This window comes from Scyliorhinus canicula, chromosome 2, assembly GCF_902713615.1.
Source record: "Scyliorhinus canicula chromosome 2, sScyCan1.1, whole genome shotgun sequence".
In the NCBI taxonomy this organism is placed as follows: Eukaryota; Metazoa; Chordata; class Chondrichthyes; order Carcharhiniformes; family Scyliorhinidae; genus Scyliorhinus; species Scyliorhinus canicula.
Genome location: NC_052147.1, coordinates 279212530 through 279235889, shown reverse-complemented (window position 1 = coordinate 279235889; position 23360 = coordinate 279212530). Strand labels below are relative to the sequence as shown.

General features: G+C 47.8%; 1 protein-coding gene across 1 annotated transcript in view; it reads left to right on the top strand.

Annotated features, from left to right (window-relative positions):
* nhej1 (nonhomologous end-joining factor 1) overlaps positions 1-23158 on the top strand; it is a 293398-nt gene extending 270240 nt beyond the window's left edge. Inside the window, exons 6-8 of the mRNA XM_038790125.1 lie at positions 9072-9186; positions 17817-17938; positions 21791-23158. Of these exons, the coding sequence (XP_038646053.1) occupies positions 9072-9186; positions 17817-17938; positions 21791-21883 (330 nt within the window). The 3' untranslated portion in view covers positions 21884-23158. The remainder of the gene's footprint in view (positions 1-9071; positions 9187-17816; positions 17939-21790) is intronic.
* Positions 23159-23360: the final 202 nt, after the last annotated feature.

Below are 23360 nucleotides of genomic sequence, written 5' to 3'. Positions count from 1 at the left end.
GGGTGAGTTACAGACTGGAATCTAATCGAGATGTTCGGGGCGGTTTACATATAGAATAACAGATACCCGGGGGTGAGTTACAGACTGGAATCTAATCGAGGGGTTCGGGTGGTTTGTATATAGAATAACAGATACCTGGGAGTGAGTTACAGACTGGAATCTAACCGAGGGGTTCGGGGTGGTTTGTATATAGAATAACAGATACCCGGGAGTGAGTTACAGACTGGAATCTAATCAAGGGGTTTGGAGTGTTTATATTTAGAATAACAGATACCCGGGAGTGAGTTACTGACTGAAATCTAATCGAGGGGTTCAGGGTGGTTTATATATAGAATAACAGATACCCGGGAGTGAGTTACAGACTGGATACTAATCGAGATGTTCGGAGTGGTTTATATGTAGAATAACAGATACCCGGGAGTGAGTTACAGACTGGAATCTAATCGAGGGGTTCGCGTGGTTTATATATAGAATAACAGAAACCCGGGAGTGAGTTACAGACTGGAATCTAATCGAGGGGTTCGTGGTGGTTTATATATAGAATAACAGATACCCGGGAGCGAGTTACAGACTGGAATCTAATCAAGGTGTTCGGGGTGGATTATATAGTGAATAACAGAAACCCAGGAGTGAGTTACAGACTGGAATCTAATCAAGGGGTTCAGGGGGTTTATATATAGAATATCTAATCGAGGGGTTCGGGGTGGTTTATATATAGAATAACAGATACCCGGGAGTGAGTTACAGACTGGATTCTAATCGAGGGGTTCAGGGGGTTTATATATAGAATATCTAATCGAGGAGTTCAGGGTGGTTTCTATATAGAATAACAGATACCCGGGAGTGAGTTACAGACTGGAATCTATTCAAGGGGTTTGGGGTGTTTATATGTAGAATAACAGATACCGGGGAATGAGTTACAGACTGGAATCTAATCAAAGGGTTCAGGGTGGTTTATATATAGAATAACAGATACCGGGGAATGAGTTACAGACTGGAATCTAATCGAGGGGTTCAGGGTGGTTTATATATAGAATAACAGATACCCGGAAGTGAGTTACAGACTGGAATCTAATCGAGGGGTTCAGGGTGGTTTATATATAGAATAACAGATACCCGGGAATGAGTTACAGACTGGAATCTAATCAAGGGGTTCAGGGTGGTTTATATATAGAATATCTAATCGAGGGGTTCGGGGTGGTTTATATATAGAATAACAGATACCCGGGAGTGAGTTACAGACTGGAATCTAATCGACGGGTTCAGGGGGGTTTATAAATAGAATATCTAATCGAGGGGTTCGGGGTGGTTTATATATAGAATAACAGACCAGGCAGTGAGTTACAGACTGGAATCTAATTGAGCGGTTTAGGGGATTTATATATAGAATAACAGATTCCCGGGAGTGAGTTACAGACTGGAATCTAATCGAGTTATTCGCGGTGGTTTATATACAGAATAACAGATACCCGGGAGTGAGTTACAGACTGGATTCTAATCGAGGGGATCGGGATGGTTTATATATAGAATAACAGATACCCGGGAGTGAGTTACAGATTGGAATCTAATCGAGGGGTTCGGGGTGGTTTATATATAGAATAACAGATACCCGGGAGTGAGTTACAGATTGGAATCTAATCGAGGGGATCGGGGGGGTTTATATATAGAATAACAGATACCCGGGAGTGAGTTACAGACTGGATTCTAATCGAGGGGATCGGGATGGTTTATATATAGAATAACAGATACCCGGGAGCGAGTTATAGACTGGATTCTAATCGAGGGGTTCGTGGTGGTTTATATATAGAATAACAGATACCCGGGAGTGAGTTACAGACTGGAATCTAATCGAGGGGTTCAGGATGGTTTATATGAATAACAGATACCCGAGAGTGAGTTACAGACTGGAATCTAATCGAGGGGTTCGTGGTGGTTTATATATAGAATAACAGATACCCGGGAGTGAGTTACAGACTGGAATCTAATCGAGGGGTTCAGGATGGTTTATATATAGAATAACAGATACCCGGGAGTGAGTTACAGACTGGAATCTAATCGAGGGGTTCGTGGTGGTTTATATATAAAATAACAGATACCCGGGAGTGAGTTACAGACTGGAATCTAATCGAGGGGTTCGGGCTGGTTTATATATAGAATAACAGATACCCGGGAGTGAGTTACAGACTGGAATCTAATCGAGGGGTTCGGGGTGGTTTATATTTGGAATAAATGACACCCGGGAGTGAGTTACAGACTGGAATCTAATCGAGGGGTTCGGGGTGGTTTATATATAGAATAACAGATACCCGGGAGTGAGTTACAGACTGGAATCTAATCGAGGGGTTCGGGGTGGTTTATATTTGGAATAACAGATACCCGGGAGTGAGTTACAGGCTGGAGTCCGATCGATGAGGAGGGGTGAGGGAGGATTTGCATTATTGAATAAAATAATGCCCCAGAAGTGAGCTATGGGGTGGAATCTATTCGAGGGGTTTGGGTGCTTTATCCACAGAATAATGGATCCCCGGGAGTGTATTAAATGCTGGAATCTAATCGCGGTGTTTCAGCAATCTATATATAGAAGAAATGATTATCTGGGAGCCAGTTACAGGTTGGAAATTCTAATCAGGAAATTGAGATGTTTTATATATAGACTAAAGGATACCTGGGAGTAGGTTACGATTGGAATCTAATCAAAGGGGTTCAGATGGTCTCGTAAACAATGAGAACGAACCTCGAGCACTTTATGACCATCACCAGAACCTCAAGGTGAAATCACTTCACTGATAGCACAATGAGGTATCTCTTATCTATGGATGAATGCCAACATTCCTGGGTCTGGAAATCACCTTCCACTTAAACTTAACAGCACCTTACTCCAGGAAAATACTGCTGCACCTAGAAACTGTCCCATGTTTAAACTCCAGCCTGGCTGAGCGATGTGGTGTAGGTATTCCCGAAGGGGGGGCCTGCTGAGTGTACAATATGCCCACACTATCTGTTACACTTTGCCCCTTGCGCTCCGGGTGAGAGAGTGAGCATTAGAGCTAATTTAAGGAGAACCTTTGCCACTTTATCTGCACAAAAATAGATCCTGGTGTTTACCGGAGGATTGTGTTAATTGCTTTATTTTTTTACTGTTGGCCCAGGTGGCTGTCGTATAGCAGCAGGTGAGTTAACTCATTCCACTCCGTGAGAGGCATCTCCATGTTCAAAGAAACGAATGAGTCAATTTGCAATTGTTGCGGCGCCTGGTTTGACCGCAGGGAATCCCAAAGCAGATTGACAGCTCATTGGTGAACCGTAGAGATACGAGTCAGCAAAATTATGCACAGCGAGATTTCGTGAGCAATGTTTGAAGTAAATGACGTGATAATCTGCGTGAATGGTGTTGGCTGAGATGTTGATCTTTGGTTCACTGTTAACGTCCCTATTTACCTTCAAATTGTTCATCTTGTTACACCCACCTGGGCAAGTGGTGGAGGCCTTACAGTCACACAAGGTATCTCAATCTGGCTTTGACAAAGGGTCAGAACGTTAGCTCTTTTCTCTCCCTACAGGTGCTGCCAGACCTGCTGAGATTTTCCAGCGTTTTCTCTTTGATCTCAATCTGGTAGATGCCTTCTGTTCCTACTCCTGATCTGCCATTTTCTGATTATTCCCTTTCGTTCTCTTTTTTCCTCTTTCTCTTTCTCCGTCTCTCAATTTATTTATTTCATTGGCACAGGCCCCTTGCTCAGACAAGGGAGGCCTGATGGACGTTTTATAGACATAACGGCAATAAACCCAGTGCTCAGCAGGTCCGGCAGCATCTGTGGAGAGAGAACCAGAGTTGAACATAGAACATACAGTGCAGAAGGAGGCCATTCAGCCCATCGAGTCTGCACCGACCCACTTAAGCCCTCACCCACCCTATCCCGATAACCCACAAACTCCTCCTAACCTTTTTTTGTCACTAAGGGCAATTTATCACGGCCAATCCACCTACCTCGCTTATCTTTGGACTATGGGAGGAAACCGGAGCACCCGTAGGAAACCCACGCAGACACGGGGGGAACGTGCAGACTCCGCACAGACAGTGACCCAGCCGGGAATCGAACCTGGGACCCTGGTGCTGTGAAGCCACAGTGCTAGCCACTTGTACTACCATGCTGGAAGTTAACCTTTCAGATTGTTGACCTTTCATCCACAGCTGACCCAAGTTCATGAATTACCGAGGTAAAAGAGAAATCCCATCGGAATGATTGCAACTGCTGAAAGGGAAGTAGCTGTGAATTAAACGCCCGAACAAAAGTGACAAACAGCAGGTGCTGGAAATCTGAAATACAGAAGGGGATGTTCCGCCCCCGTGTTTAGTGGGTGGGAATGGTGGTGGGGAATGGAGGGGGGTGGGAGTCCCAAAATGGTTTTCATTCCTCCTTCCCCCCCCCCCCCCCCCCCCCGGCCATTGACGTAATGGGGGTTCCCACCGTGAAAGGTCGCGAACCCAATTAGCATATGTTAACATGCAGCGTTGTATTATCCCCCCCCCCCCACACGTAGGGATTTCACCTGCACCCCGTCAGCGAGGTTTACAACAGGTTTTGTGGAACAGGGAACGGCCGAACAGAACTGCCAGACGCCAGTGCCAAGGGGTGACTCCCGATGGGGTAGTTCGTGTCTGGTGGGGGTTGTCTTCCTGTGATCCGTGGTCATTCCCTTTGTTCATTGTTTATTCACAGGGCGTCCTTATCTCTCGGGTGCTGAGTTTGCCGGCGGGGCCTGACCCCGATTTCTTTTTTCCAGAGTGTTTAGAAATTCGGTGGGGAAAGCTAGCAGGCTAGGCCCCGCTTTTCTGGCCCACGTTGACACTCTGGGGAAAGAAAAGGGAAAATTCCTTCCGGAAACAGTGTTTCCAGCATTTCCCATTTTTATTTCAAATCTTATAATCATAATCTTAATTATTGTCACAAGCAGGCTTACATTAACGCTGCAATGAAGTTACTGTGAAAAGCCCCTAGTCGCCACATTCCGGTGCCTGTTCGGGTACACAGAGGGAGAATTCAGAATGTCCAATTCACCTAACAAGCACGTCTTTTGGGACCTGTGGGAGGAAACCGGAACACCTGGAGGAAACCCACGCAGACACGGGGAGAACGTGCAGTCTCTACACAGTGACCCAAACCCGAAATCGAACCCGAGTCCCTGGTAGTGTGAAGCCACAGTGCTAACCACTGTGCTACCGTGCATCCACAGCATTTTGGTTTTATAGATGAAATATTGCACAGAGTGGCAGGTGAATGGAGCAGATTGTGCATGGGGCATGCTAGAAGTGTATATTCTCAACACGTTCAAGCACGAGCTGGATAGCTTGCTGATGAAATTTCTTTGAACATTGAAAGGTTGCGTTTCGTTACCTCAAGATGCCCCAAAGCCCATTACAGGCAATTAATTATTTTTTGAAGTGTTGCCTTTGTTGTCGTTCTAAAAATGTGACAACCAAATTTCCGCACAGAGATCTCCTACCAACAGGCATGTGATAATGTCCAGGTAACTTTCTTTTTAGCGATGTGCGTTGAGGGATAAATATTGGTCAGAACACTCAAAATATTGCCAATGGATCTTTTAGGGGCTGGTTTAGCACACTGGGCTAAATAGCTGGCTTTTAAAGCAGACCAAGGCAGGCCAGCAACACGGTTCAATTCCCGTACCATCCTCCCCGAACAGGCGCCGGAATGTGGCGACTAGGGGCTTTTCACAGTAACTTCATTGAAGCCTACTTGTGACAATAAGCGATTTTCATTTCATTTCATTTTCATTTTACATCCACCTGAGAGGTCAATATAATATATTGTTACCACCCACTGGGATCGTGCAAGGTCTATTCCAGCCCCACTTGACCAAAAGTCACAACGCAATTGAAATTAACTATTAATTCCTGGAAAATAACCAAAGTTTTTTGTCTGTGGCTGCCCAATAATTACAGTCACCAGGTTTGTGAATTTAAACGCAATTGATTTTTGTTAATAACAATAATTGTAATTAAATAGACAGCAAATACAACTGGTTAACTAATATCTAATTCCTAACCCCCCCCTTTCTAAACTCACCCCACCCTCTATATACACACACCAGACAGACAAACACAGAGGGGAGAGAGAAGTGTAAAAAAGAATCATGCAAAAGGATAAAAGTTTCTGTTTCAAGTGGGCATATTCCAGTTAGATTCTCAGTCCAGGCTTCCAGATGGATGTCTTTGCTTTCAGTCTGTAATGGCCTTCTCTGTAGATTTGTCAGGCTCTCACGTCTTCTCTGTAGCCTCATAAATAGCAGACGGGAAGCATTCTTGGAGAAAGAGGCAGAGCAACTCACAGCTTCTTCTCTCAAGACCTTTCTCTTCCATGATCCCCTGAAAACTTCCACCTGGCAGAACCCAATCACTGTCTGTTGCCGAGGAGATTGCGGTCCTGAGCCAATCCATTGGCTACCAGCCAATCGAATTCCTCCGATTTCTCAGGTGCCAGAAAGCCTGAGCTCTTCTGTTTAAAATCAAAGTCACTGTGTACTATTTTGCAACTTTTGAGTTCCTCACTTCCTCTGCTAGTGACAAAGTAAAAGAAATTGGAAACAAGGGAATCAACAGGAAGTATCACCAAAAGACAGCAGCTCTGACAGTGCAGCATTCCCCTGCTACAGCATCAGCCTATATTTTGTATTTCTAATTCTTTCATGGAATATTAGGGTCGCTGACAAGACCGGCATTTGTTGCCCAATCCCAAATTGCTGGACTATTTCAGAGGGCAGGTAAGAGTCAACCATGTTGTTGTGGGTCTGGAGTCACACTGGATTGGATTTGCTTGGATTGGATTTGTTTATTGTCACGTGTACCAAGGTACAATGAAAAGTATTTTTCTGCGAGCAGCTCAAACAAATCATAAAGTACATGAAAATAAAATAAAATAAAAAGAAAATACATGGGGCAACACAAGGTACACAGTGTAAATACATAGACATCGGGTGAAGCATACTGGAGTATAATATTAACCAGGTCAGTCCATAAGAAGATCGTTTAGGAGCCTGGTAGCAGCGGAGAGGAAGCTGTTTTTTGAGTCTGTTCGTGCGTGTTCTCAGACTTTTGTATCTCCTGCCCGATGGAAGAAGTTGGAAGAGTGAGTAAGCCGGCTGGGAGGGGTCTTTGATTATGCTGCCTGCTTTCCCCAGGCAGCGGGAGGTGTAGATAGAGTCAATGGATGGGAGGCAGGTTTGTGTGATGGACTGGGCTGTGTTCACGACTCTCTGTAGTTCCTTACGGAACCATGTTGTGATGCAGCCAGATAGGATGCTTTCTGTGGTGCATCTGTAAAAGTTGATGAGCCAGTGTGGACATGCTGAATTTCCTTAGTTTCTTGAGGAAGTATAGGCGCTGTTGTGCTTTCTTGGTGGTAGCGTCGACGTGGGTGGACCAGGACAGATTGTTGGTGATGTGCACACCTAGGAATTTGAAACTGCTAACCATCTCAACCTCGGCCCCATTGATGCTGACAGGAGTGTGTACAGTACTTTGTTTCCTGAAGTCAATGACCAGCTCTTTAGTTTTGCTGGCATTGAGGGAGAGATTGTTGTCGTTGCACCACTCCACTCGGTTCTCTAGGCCAAATCAGATTTCAAGAACAAAGAAAAACTACAGCACAGGAACAGGCCCTTCGGCCCTCCAAGCCTGCGCCGATCCAGATCCTCTATCTAACGGACATTAGCGAACCAGATGGGTTTTTACAACAATTGATGATAACTTCACGGTCACCATTCCTGAGACTAGCTCTGGATTCCAGACGTTTGAATTAATTCATTTCCACTAGCTGCCATGGCGGGATTTGAAATCATGCCCACAGACAATTTACCTGGGCACCTGGATTACTAGTCACTACGGTATGGTATCACCACGCCACCAAATTCAAGTCTGTGGAGTGGGCTGACTTTGGGGGGGGGGGGGGGGGGGGACAGTGTGACCCATTGAACCATGACTGGCAAGTCGATGGGTGTTGTGATACTTTTGGAGTCGGCCCTGGGGACAACAGTGTTTTTTTACTTTGGTTAAGTTGCATCATATGGTCCATCTCCTTTATTCCACAATGGTTCTCCAACATCAAATCGCAGATTAGATGGGGAACAGTAGGCAGTGTTTATGTAACTGGGCTAGTCACCCAAACATGCAAGTTCAAATCTCTCAATGGCAGCCGGGGATTTGAAATTCTGTTAACAAAATAATTTTAAGAAACCTGAAACAAAGCCTTAAATCGATAATGGTTAGTGTGTAAACTACTGGATCAAATGTGCCTGATTCACTAATGCCCTTTAGGAAAGGAACTTACGTGGTCTGGCCTATAGAAGCTGGTTTAGCTCACTGGGCTAAATCGCTGGCTTTTAAAGCAGGCCAGCAGCAGCACCACTCCACTCGGTTCGATTCCCGTACCAGCCTCCCCGGACAGGCGCCGGAATGTGGCGACTAGGGGCTTTTCACATTAACTTCATTGAAGCCTACTCGTGACAATAAGCGATTTTCATTTCATTTCATATGTGACTCCAGACCCACAGCGATGCAGTTTACTTTGAACTGCCCTCTGAAATGGCCCAGCGAGCCACCCTGTTGTGTTCAAGAAGGCAGCTCACCACCACCTTCTCAAAGGATGGGGAGTAAATGTTGACCTTGCCAGTGACGCTTACATCCGGTGAATGAAGTAAAACAAAAACTGGGTGTAGACTGCATGTTATGGCCTGTTGTTGCACTCTAAGGTTCTGTGACGTCATTTAGAACCACTCCTATGCAGCTCATGCCATTCTGAAGACAAGGAACCCAGGGTTCTCCTAATGTTCCAACTCGCATTGTCATGTTGCGAGTTTGGTCACTGCTATTTCCCCAGGGTGAACATCCCAGCGCATTGTTGGAATGAGACTGGTCTCTGCTGGGGACCACGTACACACCTCGAACACGAGGGGAGCCTGCGAGCCACCAACCAAATGTTACAATTCATGGCAAAGCAGGGGGAATGATTTTGCACTCTTAACGTGTCGCCTTGGGATGTGTTTGGTTGCAGAGTCTATCTGAGGCCATTCGTGTGCAAGACGGAAGAGTGTTCAACACTGAGCTCCAGCGTCTCTACACAACAGTAACAACAGCCAAGCCGAAGCGTAAGAGAGGACATGACTCGGGTAGGTGCATGTTACAAATGTCTTGTGTGATTGAGAACCAGCCACTGATTGTACTGATCGCTTGTTCTTGTGTGTCGGTCAATGGAATTGGCAGGGCAGGAGGATCATAGAGTCATAGATATTTACAGCATGGAAAATTGCCCTTCGGCCCATCGAGTCCATGCTGCCCAGTTTTTACTACTCAGCTAGTCCCAATTGCCCGCATTTGGCCGATATTCTTCTGTACCCATCTTAGCCATATGACTGTCTAAATGCTTCTTAAAAGACAAAACTGTACTACTGCATCTGGCAGTTCGTTCCAGAAACTCACCACCCTCTGTGTGAAAAAATTGCCCCTCTGGACCCTTTTGTATCTCTCCCCTCTCACCTTAAACCTACGCCCTCTAGTTTTAGGCTCCCCTACCTTTGGGAAAAATTGTTGACTATATACCTTATAAATGCCCCTCATTATTTTATAGACCTCTATAAGATCATCCTTAAATCTCCTACGCTCTAGGGAAAAAGGTCCCAGCCTATCCAGCCCCTCCTTATAACTCAGACCATCAAGTCCCGGTAGCAGCCTCGTAAATCCTTTCTGCACTTTTTCTGGTTTAATAATATCCTTTCTGTAATAGGGTGACCAGAACTGTACACAGTATTCCAAGTGTGGCCTCACTAATATCTTGTACAACTTCAACAAGACGTCCCAATTCCTGTATTCAATATTCTGACCAATGAGACCAAGTATGCCGAAAGCCTTCTTCACCACCCTGTCCACCTGCGACTCCACTTTCAAGGAGCTATGAACCTGTACTCCTAGATCTCTTTGTTCTATAACTCTCCCCAACTCCCTACCATTAACTGAATAGATCCTGCCCCAATTTGATCTACCAAAATGCATCACCTCACATTTATCTAAATTAAACACAATCTACCATTCATCGCCCCACTATTCCAATTGATCAAGATCTCATTGTAATCCTTGATAACCTTCTTCACTGTCCACTATCCCACCAACCTTAGTGTCATGTGCAAACTTACTAACTATGCCTCCTAAATTCTTATCTAAATCATTAATATGAGTAACAAATAACAGTGGACCCAGCACTGATCCCTGAGGCACACCGCTGGTCACAGGCCTCCAGTTTGAAAAACAACCCTCCACAACCATCCTTTGTCTTCTGTCGTCAACCCAATTTTGTATCCAATTGGCTACCTTAAACTGGATCCCATGAGATTTCACCTGATGCAACAACCTACCATGCGGTACCTTGGCAAAGGCCTTGCTAAATCCCATGTACAGTAAGAAGTCTTACAACACCAGGTTAAAGTCCAACAGGTTTGTTTCAAACACGAGCTTTTGGAGAACTGCTCCTTCCTCAGGTGAAGGAGCAGTGCTCCGAAAGCTTGTGTTTGAAACAAACCTGTTGGACTTTAACCTGGTGTTGTAAGACTTCTTACTGTGCTCGCCCCAGTCCAATGCCGGCATCTCCACATCATAAACCCCATGTAGACAACATCGACTGCACTGCCCTCATCTACCTTCTGCGTTACCCTTCAAAATACTCAATCAAATTCGTGAGACATGATTTTCCGCTCATAAAGCCATGCTAACTGTGCCTAATCAGTCCTTGCCTCTCTAAATGCCTGTAGATCCTGTCTCTCAGAATACCTTCTTTTTTTTTTTAAATAATTTTTATTGAAAGAGTTTTTCCATACAGACATTTACCCCTACTAATTTTTAAATTATTTACAACACAATCCCTCTAGGCAAATATCCCTCCCTCGCCCGCCCTCGTCGCGCGCACCCAGCCCTCCCCCCCCCCCCCCCCCCCCCCCCCCCAAGCAACAACTTAACAAACAAGGCAGCCTACAGTTTCAGACATGAGCAGCGAGCAGACTTGCCCGCGTTACAGTCGTGCATGTCCCCCCACGACCATTGCTGCCCCCCCCTTCCCCTCCCCCCCCCCCCCCCGGGTTGCTGCTGCCACGACCCCGTACGCCTATCTCTGATCTAACAAGTCAAGGAAAGGTTGCCACCGCCTGGAGAATCCCTGTACCGACCCTCTCAGGGCAAATTTGATCCTTTCTAGCTGAATATAGCTAGCCATATCGTTAATCCAAGTTTCAACGCTTGGAGGCCTCGCGTCCTTCCATTGAATTAATATCCTTCGTCGAGCCACTAGGGATGCAAAGGCCAGTATTCCGGCCTCCCTAGCCTCCTGTACCCCCGGTTCTACCCCGACCCCAAAGATCGCAAGCCCCCATCCTGGTTTGACCCTGGACCCCACCACCTTCGACACCGTCCTTGCCACCCCCTTCCAGAACCCTTCCAGCACCGGACATGCCCAGAACATATGCACATGGTTCGCTGGGCCTCCCAGACATCTGACACACCTGTCCTCACCCCCAAAGAACCGGCTCATCCTTGTCTCCGTCATGTGAGCTCTATGCAGCACCTTAAATTGAATGAGGCTCAGCCTCGCACACGAGGAGGAAGAATTGACCTTCTCCAGTGCATCCGCCCACGTCCCGTCTTCTATCTGCTCTCCCAGCTCCACTTCCCACTTGGCTTTCAGCTCCTCCCCTGATGCTTCTTCCGCCTCCTGCATTATCTTGTAGATGTCTGATATCTTCCCCCCTCCAACCCAGACCCCCGAGAGCACCCTATCACTCGCCCCCTTACTGGGGAGCAGGGGGAACCCCTCCACCTGCCGCCTAGCAAATGCCTTCACTTGTAAATATCTGAACATGTTTCCCGGGGGGAGCTCAAACTTCTCCTCCAGCCCTCCCAGGCTCGCAAACCTCCCCTCTATAAACAGGTCCTTCAGCTGGCGTATGCCCACCCTGTACCAGCTCTGAAATCCCCCGTCGATGTTCCCCGGGATGAATCTATGGTTCCCTCTTATTGGCGCCGCCAACAGACCTCCCATTTCCCCCCTGTGTCGCCTCCACTGCCCCCATATCTTGAGGGTGGCCGCCACCACCGGGCTCGTGGTGTACCTCGTGGGGGGGAGCGGCCAAGGTGCCGTTACTAGGGCCCCCAGGCTTGTGTTGCCACAGGACGCCCTCTCCATTCGTTTCCAAGCTGCCCCCTCCCCTTCCATCATCCACTTGCGCACCATTGACACATTTGCCGCCCAGTAATACCCCGAGAGATTGGGTAGTGCCAGCCCTCCACTATCCCTACTCCGCTCCAAAAAGACCCTTCTCACCCTTGGGGTGCCATGCGCCCACACGTAGCTCATGATGCTACTCGTCACCTTTTTGAAGAAGGCCCTAGGGAGGAAGATGGGCAAGCACTGAAATAAAAACAAGAACCTTGGGAGGACCGTCATTTTGATTGACTGCACCCTCCCCGCCAGCGACAACGGTACCATGTCCCACCTCTTAAATTCCTCCTCCATCTGTTCCACCAGCCTGGAAAAGTTCAACTTGTGGAGGGTCCCCCAGTTCCTTGCCACCTGCACCCCTAAGTACCTAAAGCTCTTCCTGCTCGCTTGAAGGGGAGTCTCCCAATACCCTCTCCCTGATCCCCCGGGTGTATCACAAAAACCTCGCTTTTGCCCAAATTTAGTTTGTACCCCGAAAAGTCCCCAAACTCTGCTAATAGTTCCATTATCTCCGGCATTCCCCCTTCTGGATCTGCCACGTACAGCAGTAGATCATCCGCATACAGCGATACTCGATGTTCCTCCCCTCCCCTAGTCAGTCCTCTCCACCCCCCTGAACCCCTCAGTGCCATCGCCAACGGTTCAATCGCCAGTGCGAAAAGTAGGGGGGATAGGGGACATCCCTGCCTGGTCCCTCGGTGGAGCCCGAAATACTCCGACCTCCTCCCGTTTGTCACTACACTCGCCGTCGGGGCCGAGTAGAGCAACTTCACCCACTTAATAAACCCTTCCCCGAACCCAAACCGTTCCAACGTCTCCCACAGGTACTCCCACTCCACCCTATCGAATGCCTTCTCCGCGTCCAGCGCTACCACTATCTCAGCCTCCCCCTCCACAGCCGGCATCATAATTACATTCAGCAATCTCCGCACGTTCGTATTGAGCTGCCGCCCCTTCACGAACCCTGTCTGGTCCTCATGGATTACCCCTGGCACACAATCCTCTATTCTAGCTGCCAGGATCTTTGCCAGCAACTTGGCATCCACGTTCAGAAGCGAGATAGGCCTGTAGGACCCGCACTGCACGGGGTCTTTATCCCGCTTCAATATCAGGGAGATCAGAGCCTGCGACATTGTCGGGGCAGAACCCCCCCCCTCTCGCGCCTCATTAAAGGCTCGTACCAGTACCGGTCCCACCAAGTCCACATTTTTCTTGTAGAATTCCACCGGGAACCCATCTGGCCCCGGCGCCTTCCCCGCTTGCATCTGACCTATTCCCTTGACTAGCTCCTCTAGCCCTATTGGCGCCCCCAGCCCTTCTACCAGCCCCTCCTGGACCCTTGGGAACCTCAATTTGTTTAGGAAGTCCTCCATTCCCCCTCTCCTCGTCGGCGGCTCAGACCGATACAACTCCTTGTAAAAATCCCTGAAGACCCCATTCACTTCTTGCCCCTTCTGCACTACCTTCCCGCCCCTCTCCTTCACTCCCCCAATCTCCCTAGCCGCATCTCGTTTGCGAAGCTGGTGTGCCAGCATCCTGCTCGCCTTTTCCCCATACTCATAGACCGCGCCCTGTGCCCTTCTCCACTGCGTCTCTGCCTTCCTGGTGGTCAGCAGGTCGAACTTGACCTGCAGGCTGCGCCGTTCTCCCAGCAGCCCCTCCTCTGGTGCCTCCGCATATCTCCTATCCACTTCCAATAGCTCCCCCACCAGCCTCTCCCTCTCCTGCCTCTCCTTTCTTTCTCTGTGCGCCCTTATGGAGATCAGCTCTCCCCTGATCACTGCCTTCAGGGCCTCCCAGACCATCCCCACCTGCACCTCACCCGTGTCATGCAAGCCCAGATAGCTCTCAATGCTCTTCCGGACCCTTTTACACACCTCGTCGTCCGCTAACAGCCCCACATCCAGCCGCCACAGCGGGCGCTGGTCCCGCGCCTCCCCCATTTCCACATCCACCCAATGTCAGAATACCTTCTAACAACTTACCCACCACAGACGTTAGGCTCACCGGTCTGTAGTTCCCAGGCTTTTCCCTGCGGCTCTTCTTAAACAAAGATACATTTGCTACCCTCCAATCTTCAGGTACCTCACCTGTTGCTGTCGATGATTCAAATATCTTAGCTGGGGGACTTTCTTTCCTAGACTCCCTCAACGTCCTGGGATACTTTTCATCAGACCCCAGGGATTTACCTTTTGAAAGGTAACTTTTGAAAGCCTCCCACTTACCAGCCGTCCCTTTGCCTGTAAACAGACTCCCCCAGTCAACTTTTGAAAGTTCCTGTCAAATGCCATCAAAATTGGTATTGCCCCAATTTAGAATTTTAACTTTTGGACCAGACCTATCATTTATAGAATCCCTACAGTGCAGGGGAAGGGCATTCGGCCCGTCTAATCTGCACTGACCCTTGGGAAGAGCAACCTGCCTAAGTCCAATCCCCCGCCCTATTCCCGTAACACAGTAACTCCACCGCATCTTTGGACACTAAGGGGTAATTTAGCATGGCCAATCCACCTAACCTGCACATCTTTGGACTGTGAGAGGAAACTGGAGTACTCGGAGGAAACCCACGCAGTCACGGGGAGAACGTGGAAAAGCTTGGTCAAAGTGGTAGCTTTTGAGGGACATTTTAAGTGATGAGAGAGAGAGGTGAAGCGACAGAGACAGGAGAGTTTTGGGAGGGAACTCCAGAGCTTGGGGCACAAGCAGCTGAAGGCATGTTCAAAAACGTAGGAAGAGAGGTGAGTGAAGAAAGTGGGGGGGTGGAGAAGAGATGAGAATTTGAGGAAGGCCAGCTGATTTGAGGGGCTGTAGGACTGGGACAAGTTGCAGCCGTAGGGAGGGGTGAGGCCCTGGGGGGAATTATTTACATCAGAACTGCTGAGTTTTGAGCGACCTGGAAGAAGTCATTTTGTATAAGCCTTCACCTTATGCGGCATTTTGACGTGCCACCTCTCTGCTCGAAGTATTTCTGCAACCTCTATTAGCTGCTGCTCCTCCTGATTTTTCCCATTTTCATCCCAGTGGCAACTGCGAATCAACAATGGTCAGATTGTCGTTGTTTACAATTACAATGTTGGCGAAATGTCTTCACAGCAATGTCAAACCTCCTACAGTCGTTCTGTTTGCGAATGTCTTGAAGCAAACCAAACCCCACAAGTTGGCGTTCTGTGCCTCCAGAGGCGTGTGCATTCTCTTGCTTGAGTGTCAACTTGGAGTGCTGGCATTCTCGGCATAAAACAGGATTTGAGCACATTGTCTAACCAAGGTATATTAGTATGGGTTTGTGGAGAGTAGAGTAGGTCTGACTAATCTCCGTCCGTGTGGAGTTTGCACATTCTCCCCATGTCTGCGTGGGTCTCACCCTCACAACCCAAAGATGTGCAGGCTAGGAGGATTGGCCGCGCTAAAGTGCCCCTTAATTGGAAAAAAAAAGAATCGGGTCCTGTAAATTGAAAAAAAAAGGTCTAACTAATCTACTTACATTTTTTGAGGGAGCCACTAAGAATTATAAAACAGTACCGGACAAGAAGTAGTCATTCAGCGCACCAAGTCTGCGCTGGTGGGTAAGGGGGCATCAATACGGGTTCAAGAAGACGTCTCATTATGTTCCATATCAAAGACTATGAGCAGAAATGTAAATCCGGGGAGATTTCTTGGGCTTTCAGTTTTGGGAAAGGTCACTGTACGATGTGATATCCCTGGTACCTGACAATTGGTCACCCCAAGCAAATTCTATCTGTAGAGCTGCTCGTGATCTTACGCAGTGCCTCAGTGTCGAGGATGACTCGCTTCCACTCCGGGGAGGTGGGTTCTGTGGTGGGTGAATAGTCCAATCCTGGATCCGCGGACTCTGCTACAAGTTTGGCAGGTGGTGGTGGATGGGTGCCGTTGCGAAGCTCAGAGTCGAGCACTTGTTTTGGGAATCTCATTTCGGGCACACGGGCAATGTGGCCTGAGGCGGATAGATTTGACCTATATGGTGGCTGTTGTATACGTGAGTTTTGAAGCTGTTTTCACACTTTTATGGGCAGCACACGTGGCTAGCACTGTGGCTTCACAGCGCCAGGGCCCCAGGTTCCATTCCCCGCTGGGTCACTGTCTGTGTGGAGTCTGCACGTTCTCCCCGTGTCTGTATGGGTTTCCTCCGGGTGCTCCGGTTTCCTCCCCCAGTCCAAAGAGGTACAGGTTAGGTGGATGCTATCGTGGATGCTAAATGATGCTATCGTGCCCGCATCTACCACCTCCACTGGCAAAGTGTTCCATTCTTCAGTTTAGAGACTCTGTTCCTCAAATCAGCATCCGCTTTTACATCTCTCCCCAATGTTGTTTCAACTGGAAACACACACACTCCTCTCTCTCTCTCTCTCTCTCGCACAAAACACACACACAAACATCTTGTATCGTTCTTCATAGAATCCCTAACAGTGATAAGTGGGCCATTCGGCCCACTGAGTCTGCACCAAAAGTATGCTCCGAAAGAGCACCCCATCTAAGCCCACTCCCCCACCCTATCCCCATAACCCTACCTAACCTGCACATCCTTGAACTGTGGGAGGAAACCGGAGCACCCGGAGGAAACCCACGCAGACACGGGGAGAACGTGCAGACTCCACACAGACAGTGATCCAAGGCCAGATTCGAACTCAGGTCGATTGTTAAACACCCACAAAAATTTCAGTCTTATTTTGTCATTGATAAACATCCATAGACAGCAATTTGAGATGGGCTGTGTTTCATTCAACAGCTTATTTTCTAAGGGATGAAAGGAGTGGCACAATGCTTAGTACTGCTACGTCACAGCGCCAGGGACCCGGGTTCAATTCCAGCCTCGGGTGACTGTCTGTGTGAAGTCTCCACTTTCTAGGGGGCAGCACTGGTGGCACAGTGGTTAGCACTGCTGCCTCACAGCGCCTGGGACCTGGGTTCAATTCCAGCCTCGGGTGACTGTGTGTGGAGTTTACACATCTAGTGGGCAGCACGGTGGCGCATGTGGTTAGCACTACTGCCTCATGGCGCCAAGGTCCCTGGTTCGGTCCCGGCTCTGGGTCACTGTCGGTGTGGAGTTTGCACATTCTCCCCGTGTCTGCGTGGCTTTCACCCCCACAACCCAAAGATGTGCAGGGTAGGTGAATTGGCCACGCTAAATTGCCATTTAATTGAACAAAAATGAATTGCGTACTCTTAAAATAATTTTTAAAAAGAGTGACACATTCTACCCGTGTCTGCGTGGGTTTCCTCCCACAGTCCAAAGATGTGCAGGTTAAGTGAATTTGCCATGCTAGTATGCCCTCAACATCCAATGCGGTTATGGGAACAGGGTGGGGGGTGGAGCTGGGTAGGGTGTTCTTTCAAAGGGTCAGTGAAGACTCCAACAATGCAGCACAGGAACAAGCCCTTCGGCCCTCCAAGCATGTACCGATCGTGATACCATCCTTGGCCCAAACCCGATGGACTGAATGGCCTTCTTCTGTAATAATATGATAATGCATTGCTCTTGAAGTTACACCATCCCATTGCAGCACTTTTTGATATTTGCAGAAGAGGGTGACAGGAGCAATCCACAGGACAATCTTGAAGAAGCACAAGGCACAGCTTCAATCAAAACAAAAGAAGAAGTGTTCGCGCCAACTCCTGCAGAAAATTCAGGAATAAAAAAACAGGTAGGTGAATAATTTGGGAAGAGGCATTTAGGGGTGGCAGTGGTGCAGTGGAATTGCCACTGGACTGGTATTGCAGAGATCCAGAGTAAGACCAGGGGACCTGGGTTCAAATCCTGCCAAGGCAGATGGTGACATTTGAATTCAGTAAAACCATGAAACCGTTGTAAAAACCTGTCTGGAGTTTAATGTCATTCAGGGAAGGAAATCAGCCATTCTTAATCTGGCCTACATGTGAGTCCAGATCCACTGGAATATGATTAACTCTCAAATGTTTAGGGAAGGGCCAACGACAATCAGATCCTGACATCCCACAAAGGGGCAGCACGGTGCGGTGTGGTAGCATAGTGGTTAGCACTGTCGCTTCACAGCTCCAGGGTTCCAGGTTCGATTCCCGGCTTGGGTCACTGTGCGGAGTCTGCACGTTCTCCCTGTGTCTGCGTGGGTTTCCTCCGGGTGCTCCGGTTTCCTCCCACAGGCCAAAGATGTGTAGGTTAGGTGGATTGGCCATGCTAATGGCCCTTAGTGTCCAAAAAGGTTTGGTGGGGCAACTGAGTTACGGGGATAGGGTGGAGTTGTGGGCTTAAGTGGGGTACTCTTTCCAAGGGCCGGTGCAGACTTGAGGGGCCGAATGGCCTCCTTCTGCACTGTAAATTCTATGAAAGAACATTCCACCACAAGGATAGACCTCTGAAGGGACACTAGAAATGGGAAATGAATGTCAGTGATGCCCACATCCTGAGAATGAATTAAAAAATAAGTAGTCCATTATCCCACCCCCTCCAGGACAAGGTTGGCTTCATGACAAAGCATGTTAGTTGCAGATTTGGGCAGCCTGCTGTTACATTGGAGAGAATTCACAGACCAACAAGGATGAGTCTAAGTGAAGTAAAGTGGCTGTAGTTCTAGATAACCGTAGGCTGCCTTTGCCTGTGAGTGCCCAGCCAACTGAACTAAACCAGCCTCGAAACCCAACAGTTAACAAATTCAGATCTAGCGAGAAATGTTGGCATTAAGTAAGTAACAGTTCTAGCCACTTTCACCGTCTATGATAATTTTTATTATTGTCACAAGTAGGCTTACATTAACACTGCAATGAAGTTACTGTGAAAAGCCCCTAGTCGCCACATTCCGGCGCCTGTTCGGGTACACAGAGGGAGAATTCAGAATGTCTAAATTATCTAACAAGCACGTCTTTCGGGACTTGCGGGAGGAAACCGGAGCACCCGGAGGAAACCCACGCAGGCAGGGGCAGAACATGCAGACTCTGCACAGACAGTGACAGAATTGAACCTGGGTCCCTGGTGCTGTGAAGCAACAGTGCTAGCCACTATGCTACTGTGCTGCCCGATTTATTTTGGAGCGATTGATTCAATAAATTGGCAGAGAGATTACCTTCTGAGAAAGAAAGAGATTGACGGATATTGTATGGTTGAGGTCAGCTAAACAAAATGGACCTGTTTGAATGTCACAAAATAGGGAAAGAATTTGAAATGAAATTGGCTGGTCCACTCTGATAGTATATTTACAGCACCTTGGGCCCGGCATGTTGTGGGAGCTTTCTGAAGGAGTCGGCCATAGAACATACAGAAGGAGGCCACTCGGCCCATCGAGTCTGCACCGACCCACTTAAGCCCTCACCTCCACCCTATCCCCCCAACCCAACAACCCCATCTAACCTTTTTTGGACATTTAGGGCAATTTAGCATGCCCAGTCCACCTAACCTGCACATCTTTGGACTGTGGGAGGAAACCGGAGCACCCGGAGGAGACCCACGCAGACATGGGGAGAACGTGCAGACTCCGCACAGGCAGTGACCCAGCCGGGAATCGAACCTGGGACCCTGGCACTGTGAAGCCGCAGTGCTAAACACTATGCTACCGTGCTGCCCACATGTCGTCACCCTTCTCTCCTCTTCCCTCACACTGATTTGAATTTTATTTCTCAAGTATTTATTTGATTCACTTTTAAAAACGCTTCTATTTCCATAGTTTCCGGCAGGTCTTACCGTGCCCCAACAACCTCCTACATAAACGGCAGATCACCCAGAATCTCACAGCTTGTGCATCTGTCGGGCATCTGTGATGGTCAGAGCAGTAGTCCAAGTATGTTAGTGTAGCAACATGCTGTACTCCTGGGCTGTCATTCAGCGTATTGTATGCACCATAACCTGTGACATGGCCAGCGGTAACCTCCGATTTATCCGCTGTTGCACAAAGATTCACTTTCAAGTCCAACCCCAGGGATCTGAGCAGAGAATCCAGGGTGACGTTCCACTGCAATACTGAGGGAGTGCTGCACTGTCAGAGGTGCCGTGTTTGGGAGACCTCTCGGGTGAACTAAGGAGGCTGCCCAAAATTTATCCCTGAACCAACATCACTGAAACAGATGATCTGGTCATTAATTCACATTGCTGTTTGTGGGAGCTTGCTGTGCACAAATTGGTTGCCACATTTCCAACAGCGACTATGTTACAAAAAAAAATACTTATTTGGTTGTGAAAGATGCTATCTATTTTTCTATGGATTTAATAATAGGTGTCATATTAGTGCAATAGGTCGGTTCAAAATGAAAACACTGTCACTGAGCGAGGAACAATAGTTCATGACTCTCATTTCCCATAGGTCGAGTGCCCCATCTTGGCCCTGCTGTCGTTGGAGCAGGAGGGCAAGGGGATGCTTGGGAAGAACCAGACTCATCCTGGACATTCCCTTCCTGGGCTGCACTCGCCTGGAATGCCACCTATCAAGGTCTGAGAAGTGATTATCCACTCACGAAAGGCACTGGGCGAGGAGGAAGAGGAGGAGGAAACCATGAGATAAGATGGGGAGAGTTATAGAACAAAGAGATCTAGGAGTACAGGTTCATAGCTCCTTGAAGGGGGAGTCGCAGGTGGACAGGGTGGTGAAGAAGGCATTCAGCATGCTAGGCTTCATTGGTCAGAACATTGAATACAGGAGTTGGGACGTCTTGCTGAAGAACAAAGAATATTATAGCACAGGGACAGGCCCTTTGGCCCTCCAAACATGCAGCTACAAGACATTAGTAAGGCCACATTTGGAATACGGTGTTCAGTTCTGGTCACCCTATTATAGAAAGGATATCATTAAATTAGAAAGAGTGCAGAAGAGATCTACGAGGCTGCTACCGGGACTTGATGGTCTGAGTTATAAGGAGAGGCTGGATAGGCTGGGACCTTTTTCCCTGGAGCATCGGAGGCTTGGGGTGATCTTATAGAGGTCTATAAAATAATGAGAGGCGTAGATGAGGTAATTAACAACTTTTCCCAAACGTAGGAGAGTCTAAAATTAGAGGGCATAGGTTTAAGGTGAGAGGGGAGAGATACAAAAGGGTTCAGAGGGGCAATTTTATTCACACAGAGGATGGTGTGTGCCTGGAACGAGCTGCCAGAGGCAGTCAGAGAGGCGGGTACGATTTTGTCTGTTAAAAAGCATTTTGACAGTTATGGGAAAGCTGGGTATAGAGGGATATGGGCCACATGTGGGCAATTGTGACCAGCTTAGTGGCAGAAACTGGGCGTCATGGACAAGGTGGGCCTGTTGTAAAACTCTCTGACTCTGGAACTCGCTGACAGGGGAGATAGTGAAAACAGATACGATAATGACTTTTATGGGACGTCTTGACAAATATATGATCGGTTGGGGAAAAGAGAAGTATGGTCCCCAGAAGGTTAGAGCGTTTTAGTTCAGATGGGCCGCATGGTCGATGCATGTTTGGAGGGCCGAAGGGCCTGTTCCTGTGCTATAACGTTCTTTGTTCTTTGAATCTAAGATCGCAAAAGTAATTATAATTGTTTATTCCCATACTAATATTTTCTCCCCATTATATTTCAGGCAGTCCACAGTCTTCAAACTTCAGCTCCGAGAAATTCAGTACCTTCCATCGCAAAGCAGAAGAAAAAGAAAAGCAAAGGAATTTTTAGCTGATTTTAAAGCCGATAACTTATTTTAAACAAAAAGTGGTACTTCCCCTCATTGCCCCGCCTTCCCACCCTATCCCCTATTTTTTTAAGTAGAAGCCACACGGCAACCTGACGGATGGTGACAGCAGCATTATTATATATTTTGCCAGAACATTTCTTTCCTCTCCCTACATCAGAGGAGTCGAATGTGCCGGACTGTGGGGGTTCCAGGACTGTGTCGTCGAATGAAGGAGGTTGCTTGCGTGACAATGACGATGGTTGCCGTGGCGATTGTTTCCAAAGAACAGAAAGTCACTGGGTGATTTTATTTTCCATTTACCGTGCTAATACCAACAAAGAAGCAGGAATTAACTTTAAAGTCCACGGTAGCTGAAAGTAGCGGAGGATTTGAGGAGCAGGGAGCCTGTTTCTAGTTCCCTGTGATCTGTGGCACGAGCAACGTTTCCTCCTTTTCATGGTTGGCTTTGAGGTGAAACTCCAGCAAAGTGACACAGCGAGCAGGTCACCGAACATTCACTGCAGTTTCTCAGCTGCTCGGGGTGTGAACTAAGTGCCAGTAATAAACTGGCAGTAACCCTGATGTCAGAAAGGATGCTTCTGACCACCCCTCTGTCCCCCATTTCTCTTTCAGCTTTGTGTCCGCTCGTCTTTCTGTCCTCTGTTCCTCTCCCTCGTTCCTCTTTAATCTCTTCATCTTGCTCATTCCTCTTTCTCATTTTCTTCCCCTTCCCTATTCCCTTCTCCTCTTCATTCTCTCCCCTCTTATTTTTCAGCCTCCATTGTTTTATTATTATTACCTGTTTTAAGCGACGTGTCATTTATCATTATCAGCAAGTTTCAACTTTGGCCAGTGATGGTGACCACAGTCGTTGCTCAGTGACTGGCAGTGCTTCTATCTTAATGCAACAATTTAATAATCTGTTTTTTAAAAAAAAAAATCACCGTTTCGTGAGCCCCCACTTAGTTGGGAAGTCGCAGGCACTTTTTAATTGCAGAGCCCCATAATCACTATTTTTGCATGAGCAATTGTTTTTGTCTTTCCCTCACCCCCCTCTTTATTTCTAATCCGCTTAGACGGCAAAATTTATAGGTTCAGCATTCGTTACTCCAAATTAAAATTGGACAGTTGCAAATTACCCGTGTTCCAGCAGTAGTAACTACTTAGTCTAATTAATGAAAGGGTCTGCAAGATTGCCAACTTGGGGACAACAGATGGGATGAGTTTGACAAGCAGCTGGGGTTTTTAGTTCATTTTGCACTGGGCTGAGTTTTATGTTTTAAAAAAAACACAGGAAGTTGATTGAGGCGTCAAACGTATTGACTGAAGTTCTCCATTGCTTTCGAAATGGCTTCACCGTGACTCCCGTGCACAACTTTTACTATTTCTTAAACTCCCCCCCGTCCCCCTTTTCCCTCCAAAAACTGCCTCCTGTGTGTCCTCAGGGCAGAATGCGGTGTGAATCTTTAGGGGCTCTCTGCCG